The 12,139-nt window shown below is 43.2% G+C and overlaps 1 protein-coding gene across 1 annotated transcript in view; it reads left to right on the top strand.

Annotated features, from left to right (window-relative positions):
• Positions 1 to 917: 917 nt before the first annotated feature.
• Positions 918 to 12,139, top strand: part of LOC129709790 (mannosyl-oligosaccharide 1,2-alpha-mannosidase IA-like) — an 86,793-nt gene continuing 75,571 nt past the window's right edge. Inside the window, exon 1 of the mRNA XM_055656380.1 lies at positions 918 to 1,912. Within this exon, the coding sequence (XP_055512355.1) occupies positions 1,406 to 1,912 (507 nt within the window). The 5' untranslated portion in view covers positions 918 to 1,405. The remainder of the gene's footprint in view (positions 1,913 to 12,139) is intronic.

Below are 12,139 nucleotides of genomic sequence, written 5' to 3'. Positions count from 1 at the left end.
ACCAGATCTGTCTTCACTAGAGTAAAGAAAGCTGAGGGGTGATTTATTAGAGATCTTTAAAACTATGAAAGGCATTTGGTGAAAACATATAGAGAGAATATTTCCACATGTGGTGAAGAGCATAACTATGCCTACAATATGTTAGTCACCAAGAAATCCAATGTGAAATTCAGAAGAAATATATTTACCCAATAAGTCATGAGAACATGAAACTTTCTACCACAGAGAATGGCTGAAACAAATCATACACATTTAAGGATCATTTGGTAGACGAGCGCAGTCAAAATTCTAGGGATGTTCGGTTTCCTGAATGAGGAGATTATGGGACTGGGAAGATTATGCTTGTATTCCATTAAAGTTAGAAGAATGAGAGGAGATCTCTGAAATTTACTTAATCTTCACTTGGCATGTGCTATTGTGCTATTGTTATAACAAATGTAAAGCACTTTGGCCAACGAGAGTTGTTTTTTAAATGTGCTATATAAATAAATGTGACTTGACTTGACTTGACTTGACTTGACTTGGCTTAGCAACCTGAATGCAGGGAATATTTTTCCCCTGGCTGATGATTCTAGGGTCAGACGGTGTTCAAGGAAATATAGAATGGTTCATTATTAGCTGCGGGGAAGGTGACAAGGAGGCATACAATTAGTAAAATTAATCAGGAGGACAGTGAAACTAGTAGGAGACCTAGTATGGGGGAGGGGCGGAAGTAAAGCAAGGATTACTTGAAGTTAGATAAATCAATAACCATACCGCCTCTTGATGAATATTCATCTCCTCCGCCTACTGCACTCTCCTGATTGACAACGACGCTGACCAATGAGGAGGGGGTATTTGCGAGGGGCGGGACTTCCGGTGACAAGTGTGAAGCTTTGTGACGGGAGGAAAACAAGGCGCGAGCAGCAGCAGAGTGAGCGGTTGGCGCGCGCGGGACACGATCTCGCCGCCCGTTCGTTTGTCCACCCGCCCGCCCGCCCGCTTGTCCGCGCGCCCGCGAGGGCACAGGCTTAGCCCGCCCGCCCGCCCGCTCACCCAGAGCCCGCCAAACCCACCCCTGGCCGACAGCCCAGCGGGACACCCAGATACCTGGCATCCAGCACACGGGGACCCCAGCCGACAACAAAATTGGCCATACGTGAAATTTGGACGGTTCGATTTGGGGATTGATCCACATTTTTGGAAAGGTCCTTCCTTGATGGTGTGGCAGATTTTGGGGAAGATCCCGCTGGATGTTGGAGTGGTTCTCGCTGGTTAAAGAAGAAGAGCATATTTGGCGTTGGGGCAGATATTGTTGGATGTTGGGGCACTTCCAATTGGGTGTTGGGGCAGATCCCATTTGGTTTGAGGAAGAGTGCGTTGGGTTTGACTCTGCTTTGAGCTGTTGCCGTGTGTGCGAGTGCTGATGATCCGAAAGCTATGTTCAGGGTCCGGACTGGGGTTGGGCAGTCGCTTCGGGAGTATTCGTCTCTCCCAGCGGTTTGTGTTTCTGATCTTCCTCAGTGCCTTGATCACCGTGTGCTTCGGGGCCATCTTCTTCCTACCGGATTCCCTGCGACTCCGTCGCTTCTTCTTATTGTCCACCGACCCGCAGCGCACGGACATTGCAGGCAGCGGGCAGGGACTGGGGCCGAGGCCCGCTGCAGCGTCCTTGCACAGGCAGACGGAGGCACACATCGGTTCCGTTTGGCGAGGAAAGGAAGACCGATTGAGGAAAGAATCCTTGCTGGATCTCATTCGCCAGGGGGTGACGGAAGGAGAGCAGAGGGTTATCAACAATTCCGCTAGTGGGGCAGCAGCAGTAAGTAGAGGCCTGGTGGAACCCAGCAACAGTCACTACGCGCCATCGTTGGAACCACGAGTACAATCTGCAGATCGGGATGCGAGGAGCCATCGAGAGAAAGTTAAAGAGGTACGAATATTCTCGTCAGAAATGAAAATTAAGGCGGCAGCAGGGTTAAGTGACTGAAATGCGGGCACCATTAGATTTGAGACAGTTTGACGCTGTCAGATTGTAGAACACAATGGGGTGGGCGCACGTTGCATTATCTTATTAAGCCAATTGTTTTGCCCTAAATGCAGTAGTATGGAGACACAATGAACCACAGATGCCGGAATCTTGAGCAAAATATAAAGTGCTGGAGTAATTCAGGGATCAGACAGCATCTGCGAAGGGAAAGCTTTCCGTAGCCCGACACGTCACCGTATATTCCCTCCATAGATGCTGCCTGCTCCGCTGAGTTTCATCAGCATTTTGTATTTTACAGTAGTATAGATAGCGATGCAATGAGAAAGTCCATTTTTGGACCGGGAAGCTGTGTAAAACTGCTGCTGACAACTGCTGCTGACAATACTGCTGACAATGTAATGAGGATAGTTTGCTCCAATCGCATATATTGATGTTTCCACGAACGGATCGTCAAGCACACATAAATGAAAGAATATAACGTTCAAGACTGTTCTATTTTTTCTATTAATATTCTTCTCATGGACATTTTTATTGTGAGATGTAATATGTAGTTTTAGGAGCAGCTCCTTTGACAATCCTTCGTGGATTAACTTGCATTTCTACTTTCCAATATTATATCACTTAAAGCTTCTACCAGTCGTCGGTGGATTGGTGCTTTTGAATTATTTGTGCAAATTGGTTTTCCTTGAGTGGAAATGACAGACGTACTAATTTGATCCATTTGAGAATGCTTAAAAGATAAAATTCTAGATAGATAAGGTCATTACAATACAGTGCAGCGGGTAGTTTGAACACCTGTGTGTCCAGATCTTGGCCTGCCACATTCGAACAACCAAAGAAGTGATGAAAATAAAGCAGATTTTGTGCAAATCCAATTCACCCACTTCCATCACTATAATAAAATATCTCTCAACTACTCTATGATGATGGGCCAGAAGGGATTCAGTGATTGACCATTCACCGGCAGCCACGATTGTGAAACAGCCCAGTGGATCTGGGTAGGGGATTGTTTTTAACTGGACTAAAGTAGCTGTGGAGTTTGACAGTTGTTTTGATGAATGGGTGACCTTATTTTGGAACGCAGTGCTGAAGTCCCTTTATGAGGAAAAAAGATCTGATTAGTTTACAAGAACTGTTGGGAAATTGGCTACGTGGGATAAATCATTTACCTGTGGCTAACTGAGGAAGTTAATAACAATATTTAGATTGGAAAAAAAATGGCCAATAAAGTTGCAGAGATTAGTAGCAGCCTGGAAGATTGGGAGGATTTTTATAAAACAACAAAATATGACTAAATGTGGCATTGTAACGGAATAAAAATTCAGAATGATAAACAAATATATTGTATCTATCTTTACAGTGAAAGCACTCATTGCATACATAATAACAGGCACTAAATAGTAAATAAGCAATGAACAGGAGAGAGTGAGGAACACAAATCAATTAATGACACTAGAAAAAAAGTATGAGGAAGGATGATGAGACTAAGGGATGACAAATTCCTTGGACCTGATGACCTATATTCTGGGCTTCTGAAAGAAATGAACGCAGAGATAGTGGAAGTATTAGTTATGATCTTCCAAAATTCTCTACCTTCTGGGAAAGGTCATATTGAATTGAATACATTTAGAAAAAACATGATGTGTTAGGTACAATCAGTATGGTTCAATGAAAGGGATATTATGCATTTTGATAAATGGTAGATATACAGGAATCAGCATGTGTAATTTATTTAGATTTCCTGTAAAAGGTTACTGCAAATGATAAGGGTTTATGGAAAATACATGAAGAAAATGGATAATCCCATCTTCTCTGATCATCAAACCAGGTGCACCTCGAGGCCTAATGTTTAGTTCCCTGCTCTACATATCCATGACTGTGGCTAAGTACATCTCCAGTGCCATCTACAGATTCGCTGATGACACCACTGTTGGCTGAATCATGGGTGATGATGAGCCAGCGTACAGGAGAGAGAACATCTGGTTGAGTGGTGCTAAAACAACAACTGCTGTTGCTGAACAACAAGTGTTCAGTGAAGTGGTCACCTAGTCTGCGCTTTGTCTCTCCGATGCAAAGGAAGCCACATTGAGAGCACTGTGCAATAGACGAGGATGAAGAGGTGTGTGCAAATCTCTCTCTGACCTGGAAGGGTTTTGGGTCCCTGAATGAAGGTGAGGGAGGAGATGTAGGGACGAGTCTTACATCTCCTATAGTTACTGGGGAAAGTGCCTGGGAGGTGGAATGGAGGGTGGGGAAGGATGCACGAACCAAGGATTCATAGCGAGAGAGGTTTCTGTGGAATGCAAAAAATGGTGGGGCGGGCGTGATTGGAGATGTGTTGAAGCTGGTGGAAATGTCCAAGAATGATGTGTTAGATGGGGAGAATGGCGGGGTGATGGGTAAAGACCAAGGAAACTCCCTGTTCTGGGGGGGGGGGGGGGGGGGGGGGTGAGGTGAGAGCAAAATTGTGAGAAATGGAGGAGACAAGGGTGAGGACCCATCCCTCGACTGTGGAATAGGGGGAGGTGGGATCTATGTTACTAAAGAGCATATCTGAGATGCCCTAGAATGGAAAGCCATATCTTAAGAGCAGATGCAGTGAGACGGAGAAACTGAGAGAATTGGTATGATTGCTTGAAACAAGGTGGGAGCAGTTGTGGCTGAGATAGCTGTTGTAGTCAGTAGGTTTATAATAAATATCCGTGGTTATCTCTCACCTAAAATGGAGGCAGAGAGATCAAGAAAGGAAATTGGCTTCACAGATTTTACCTAACACACTGCGTTCCTCCAGCAGTTTGAATTTTAAGCAAGTGTCCAGCATTTGGCATCTCTAGTGTATTGCCTGGTTGGCAGTGGAGAGAGTTAACAAATTCAACCACCTGTGTGTTAATATCTCAGATGACCTGACTTGGGCATAGTACATAGATGTAATCACAAATAAGGTCGGCCAGATTTGGCATGTCGTAGAATACTCTAACAAACATCTACATGTGTACTATTTAAAGTATTCTGACTGGTTGTATCAGGTCCTGGTATGGCAGTTCTCATGTATAGGAACGGGAGGCTGGAGAGTGGTGGACTCGGGCCGGTTTAATGATTTAGTAATACTTTATTGTCACATGTACCTAAGTACAGTGAAATGCTTTTTTTACATACAACCTGGCCAAATCATGCACCAGACCTCACCTAGGCAGTACACAAAGTTACAAAAAGTTAATCAAATAGTTTTATCTTCCGCTTGCCGCAGCAAATCAGGCCTACCGCTGCATGGAACAGCAGACAGCCTCCTGCCGGGTCCTCGATGGCCACCTGCCGGGTTCCCCCTTTGTTCTCGGCTGCGCGGGTCCCCTCCTCGCTCTTGGTGGCGCGGGTCCCCCTACGCTCTAGATGGTCCCTTCGTTCATGGAGCTCCTCCTCGCTCACAGCGGCAAGGGACCCGTCAGCGCTGGTGGCATGGGGTCGAGTTTGGAGATCGTGGTGGGCGAGCCGGGTCCACCGGTGCGTTCTCTGTCGTCGGTCCACGATACTCGAGCCGGGCAATCCTCGGTCTGCGGCGGGAGGGTCCTCCGTCTTCGGTTGCGGAGAACGAGTCCACTGTCTGCGGCGGCGAGCTTGGCCTGTTTGTCGGAACATTCCCGGCGCGCTGTTTGCTGGGACCCTCCCCACGCCATCATAGACACAACCCTACCCACCATCCAGGAGGTGTTGCCTCAAGAAGATGGCGTCACTACAGCTGGCTTTAGCAGCGCTTTGTATTGCAAAATTGATATTTTCAACTGAGTCGATTGCCATAATGTTGTTTATCGGTCTGAACTGTGCCACTCTGAAATTTAAGCTAGGTACTTCACTTTGCAAATCACACACACATTAGAATATGCAAACTGTGATGCTCAGAAGGAGTGTTGCTAGGAGAAATTAGGTCACATTCACGCAATATCAGATCAGTTATTAGCCATCACAATAGAACCAGGTTTTCATTAGGACTGCTTACTGTACAGTAGTTCAGATTTTTTAAATTGCATATTTTTCTTCTTTTTTGATTGTCTGCTGCAGAACACTTGAAAGGGTGATATCTTATTCATAAATCTGCTTGAACACAGGAATTGGGAGCATTCCACAGTAATTCCCACAGTTAAAAGCTTGTTTTGCTTCTGTGATGGTTTCATTCGGTTTGCAGCATGAGCTGAAATATCACACTTGGAATCCGAGGCAATGAAATGCAGCACAATGGCACAGATGGTAGAGCTGCTGCCTCGCATGGTCAGAGACCCGAGTTCAATTCTGACCTTGAGTGTTGCCTGTGTGGAGTTTGCACATTCTCCTTGTAACTACTCCGGTTTCCTCCCACCTCCAAAAGACGTATGGGTTTGTAGGTTTATTGGCCTCTGTAAAATCGTCCTTAGTTAGCAGGGGTTGATGGGAAAGGGAGATAAAATAGGTCTAATGTTAATGGGTGATCAGTGGTTGTAGTGGATATGGGCTGAAGGACCTGTTTCCATACTGTATCATTTAACTAAACAGATTTGATCTTACAATCCTTAGATTGTACAGGGGCCATATTTTTTTTCTCCAACCCCTCCAGGGAGTAATATCTTGACAAAAAATAAACTGGCAGAAGAAATCACTGGATTGAAGGTCAAGGATTGGGAAAGGAATAGTTAATATTTCTGGTCAAAACTCTGTATAAGGACATGCTTTCTACGTTAGCCTTGGCAGAGATCTGTGACCTAACTTCTGGATTATTCCAAGTAGTTACAGGTAATTTATGTCCTGACTTGTTATCTGTTACTTTTCCCAGTACTAGGGAGGTTGGTGATATTCTTCAGCAGGGAACATTAGATTAAGCAGGTGCGTAGATTTGTCAGCACCATGATTATGGCAGCCGATGACTGCATCCATATTGTTCTTCAGGTTCCTCTACAGAACCTCGAACTGTGTGAGAATCTATCATTGCCTATTTGACCAAGCAAAGAACTTCCTCAAAGTTAAAGGTGTAGCCATGGGCCCTAAGTATGCCTGCCTTTTTGTTGGTTACATTGAACAGTCCTTGTTTCAGGCCTACACAAGTAGTATCTCCCAACTTTTTCTCTGCTACATCGACGCCTGCATCGGGGATGGCTCCAGCATTCATGCAGAACTCGTGGATTTCATTAACTTTACCATTAACTTCCACCCTGCCCTCAAATTCACCTGGACTAATTCTGTCACCTCTCTGCCCTTTCTTGATCTCTCTGCCTCCATCACAGGGGACAGACTATCGAATTGCATCTATTATAAACCTACCAACTCCTAGTTATCTGGACTATAGTTCCTCCCACCCTGCCTCTTGCAAAGACACTATTCCCCCACTCTCAATTCTTCCATCTCCGCTATATCCGCTCCCAAAATAAGACTCAATTTTGGGATATCCGAGATGTTCTCATTCTTTAGTAAATATGTTTTTTCCCCAACTGTCATAATGGATCCCTCACCCGTGTCTCCTCAGTGACTCGTTGTTCTTCTTTAGCTCCCCCTCCCCCCAGATGGAGTAATGACAGAGCTACCTATGTCCTCACCTTTCACCCCATTAGCCTCCACATCCAATACATTATAGTCCCACATTTCCATCATCTCTAATGTGATCCCATCGCTAGTCTCATCTGCACATCTCATTCTTCCCATCTGCACACTTTCCTCCTTTCACACAACTCAGTTTCCTCCGCAACTCCTTAGTTCACATCCCTTCCCACCAAAACTACCCTCTCCCATGATAAATTCCCCAGCAACTGCAGAAGATGTGACATCCAAATATCTCCTCCCTCGCCTCCATCTAGGAGCCCCAGCAGTCCTTCCTGGTGAGACAGAGATTCATGTGCATGTCCTCTTAACCTCATCTACTGCATCCAATGTTCCTGGTGTGCCTTCTTATACATTGGCGAAAACGAAGGCAAGGCAAGTTTATTTGTATAGCACCATTCGTACAAACAGCAATTCAAGGTGCTTTACAGGAAAGAAAAAATAAAATAGTCAATAATTAAAAATTGTAAAATAAGCAATACGACAAATGTATGAATAGTAAAACGTCAATGAAACAATAAAACGATTTTAAAAAGCACATAAAAGGGTTAAAATTAGACGGTTAAGATTACCTGCATGTCGGGTTATGGACAAGCTATAGTAAACAACAGTGTTTTTAGGCCTGATTTAAATGCGCTTACAGTCTGTGCACACCTCAGGTGTTCAGGGAGCTTGTTCCACAGGTGTGGAGCATAAAAACCGAATGCTGCTTCAGCATTTTTAGTTCTGACCCTGGGAACACAGAGTAAACCTGTCCCTGAAGACCTGAGGAGTCTAGGCGCCTCATATACAACAAGTAGGTCAGCGATGTATTTTGGACCTAGACCATTCAGTGCCTTGTAGGTCAGTGTAAACTTGATGACTATTTTGCTGAACACGTGCAGTCGGTCTGCCAAGGCCCGCTGGATCTCCCGGTTGCAAACCAATTTAACTTCCCTTCCCATTCTCACACTGACCTGGGTCTCGTCCATTGCTAGAGTGAGGCCACAAGCAAACTGGAGGAACAGCACCTCATTCCGCTTGGGTAGGTATGAACATTGATTTTTCCAATTCTACGTAACTTCTTAATACCCATTGCCCCTTCCCCTCCCCCCCTGTGCCCCACCTGAAATCCCACCTATTTCTCCCCCCTCCCACCCCTTCTACTTTCTTCCCTCTGACTTCACAATCCACAACTCCCCAAACCTGTCTCACACCTTCCATTATATATTTATGGCCTTTGATCCAACTATCTGCCTATCAAACTCCCCCACTCTTGCCTATGTTGACCTATAACTTACAATGCTTTGTCCTGCCTCTCCCTTTTTCCACCTTTCTTCTCTCCACCCCTCCCCCCCCATAATCACTGAAAACGGGTCTCGACCCAAAACGACAACCTATTCATGTACTCCAGGGAAGTTGTCTGACCTGCTGAGTTACTCCAGAACTGTGATTACGCGGAACCTTCAATAAACATGAGTGTTATTTATTTGCATTTACTTGGTTCTATGAAAGATTCTATAAGACTTCAATCAAATGTATGGCAGGAGACAAATCAGCATTAATGGATTTGGTCGGTTTTTTAATTTCCATTCCAATTTAATTGGAGCTCGTGAGATTCTTGTACATTGTTGTTGAAGTTAAGTGGGCTCTCACCATAATGATGAACCACTTAGCAATTTAGTTAGATGTTATCTGAATACCAATCATCGAGTAGAACACTGTACTTACAAAATAAAATATGCTGAAAACGGTCAGCAAAGTTGAGAGCATCCACAAAAAGTGAAACGGAGTTAATATTTCAGCTTGAAGACTCTTCATTAGAACTGAAAAAGTGAGAAAACATGCTAGTTGCAAGTTTTAGAAAAAGTGGAAGAAGGAATAAGAAAATATTTCTGATTGGATAAGGCCAAGTTTTCAATGTAATACATTATTTACAAAGTCAATGGTTGATAAGTTAATGAGGGCTGTTCGAGGGGGAGAAAATAAACAAAGGGATGTGTAAATATTTGTGAAATGCAGGTCAGAGCAGTGAAAGCAAAAGGGCAATGTTGGTGGAAAATAACTGCTAATGTAACCGATGGATACACTTGCAACAGAACTGGTCAATAATGATATGAACAAAAATAACAGATTACCTGAAATCGTTGAGTTCTATATTGAGTCGCCAAGGCACAGACAGAATATAAATTGTCAGAATGAGGCCCAATGCAGATTGGAAGAACAGCACCTCATATTTTGCTTGGGCATCTTACAACCCAGCGGTATGACTGGATTTTTCTAACATCAAGTAATCCTTGCTTTCCTCCTCTCTCCGTCCCTCCCCTACCCTAGTTCTCCCAGTTTCACTGTCCTGATTATTTTTTCTGATTGCATGCCTCGTTGTTACCTCCCTCCTACCCCATCAGCATACAATGACCAATCTACATTTCCTTGATCATCGTCTGCTATGACGTTGCTTTCACATCTTACCCGTTCATATCTCTGGTCTCCATCTCCCCAGACTCAATCTGAAGAAGGATCTTGACCCGAAACATCACCCATTCCTTCTCGCCAGAGATGCTGCCTGTCCCACTGAGTTACTCCAGCATTTTGTGTCTACGGTGTAAAGCAACATCTGCAGTTCCTTCCTGCGTATATGTTACTGTTCCTTATGCTTGTGTTGTTCCTCATTGGAATAGTCTAGGAGGCCTTGAGGAAAATTAAACTGACAGGCAGCTGGAATCTCAGGATTGCCACTGAAGATTGAACAAGGGTACCCCATAAAATGGCCATACAATCTATGTTTAGTTTCTCCAATATACTGAGACCATATTGTGAGTATAGAATGCATTTATTTTGTCAGGCATTAACCAAACCCAGAGCCACAAATTTTTTCCATAGAAAATGTCGCCAGCTCATACTCTCACCACTTGAATTCCAACTGAAATTTTACTCTTCACAATCCCGATCACAACTATGTTCAAACTATCTACTGTTTCTTGATGTATTTTTCTCATTACATCCTAAGATCCGCACTTAATGTCATGCATTACCACATACATACTTCTGACCTTTCTTCATCATCACTGACCCACGCGTTCTTGAAGCTCTCTTGGTCTGCAGTTCCACTTTATCTTTTGCATATGGTGCTGCGGTAGAAGATTTGTTCTCTTCATGAAAGATTGCAAATTTTAACTGCTCTCTAATTTCAGTGTTTGTTCTGATCTTTCTCTCCCTTTAAGTTCCTTTGACCCCCAACTTGCATTCCCCTCAGTTCAACTTTGCCTTGTTTTCATTATGCTCTCTGATGGTCTCCTCTTGGTCCTATGTGATCAATCCATGGCAAAATCCTCAATTCATTATATAGGCACCTTAATAAATTCAGAATCTCAATAAAATGCAGAATTCTTCTTCCTCTGATTCCATGCCCATTGTTTTGGCCACGGATGCTTGCCCAGACTGGATCTTTTCTCTTATCTTCAGAATTCCAAATCTATTTAGACCCCTCCCTCTGGCATCTTACTTCCGCTAGATCTATTCATCGTGAACTGCATTTGTGGCATTGACTGTCACAATTGTTTGCACTTCCTTTACTCATTCAAACATGTCTTCTGAACAGCATTGCACTCTCCATCTTACAGTGACAAAGTGTCATCTTTCAAATGCCTCCTAATCCCTCCTTCTGGACCAGGATGCCTCAAATGAAGATCGAGCCATGGTTTGGTTTAGTCTAATTTATCATTGTCACACATACCGAGGTACAGTGAAAAACTTTTTTTTTGCATGTTCTCCAGTTAACGAAAAGACATACACGATCACAATCAAGCGGTCCACAGTATACAGAACATGATAATTTAGTGCTAGAGTTTGATAAAGCCTGATTAATGTAGGAATGTTACAACATTTTGAGATTTTAAAAATCAAGCCTGTAATTTATCCCATCAGATAAAGCATAAAAATAACTTTAATTTGATACCTAATTCACTTTCATATCTTCAGTATTAAAAAGGTTTTGGCCATTTTCATTCTCGGAAATTAGCATCTTGCTTTTCCATTGACTTAACACAAAAGCTGTGTACGAGGACAGTCAAAAGATCATAACTTTCTTAAAAATTAAGAGAACTGAATGAAATGTTCAATTATTATAGATTGAAGCATTCCGAAACAAATGTAAAACACCTTGCTTGGATGACCTGAAATTAAAGCATATAATTAGTTAGTCACCTAATTGTAGCTAATTACAAAATCGACCGTTGTGACGGAAATAGTAATAAACACCCAGACTGCCTTGAAAATTCAAAAATGTGATATTCTCAAGATCAGAACTTTAATATTATTGTATAAAATGCTGTAAGTCCTTAACAGATAGGTAAATAAATTACAATTTCTCGCAATAGACCAAGTCTTTATGGAGAAGATCAGTTGCTAGCTGGTACATTGGCATATCATAATCAGTAGCATCATCATACTCCTCAGATTGTAACCAATAAGTAACTCTGTACACCTAGTTTTTCCTCAATTTTGGCATTGTAAACTAGAGATTTTTGCTCTTCAAACCACGCATGACATGCTTTTCTGTTCACTACTTTCCCATTAAGAATGTCCTGTAGAGTAGATCATCACATTTGGAGTAATCCAAATTCGGATAATCTC

Source organism: Leucoraja erinacea, chromosome 26 (assembly GCF_028641065.1).
Source record: "Leucoraja erinacea ecotype New England chromosome 26, Leri_hhj_1, whole genome shotgun sequence".
NCBI classification, from domain to species: domain Eukaryota; kingdom Metazoa; phylum Chordata; class Chondrichthyes; order Rajiformes; family Rajidae; genus Leucoraja; species Leucoraja erinaceus.
This window is presented reverse-complemented; position numbering and strand designations above follow the sequence as displayed.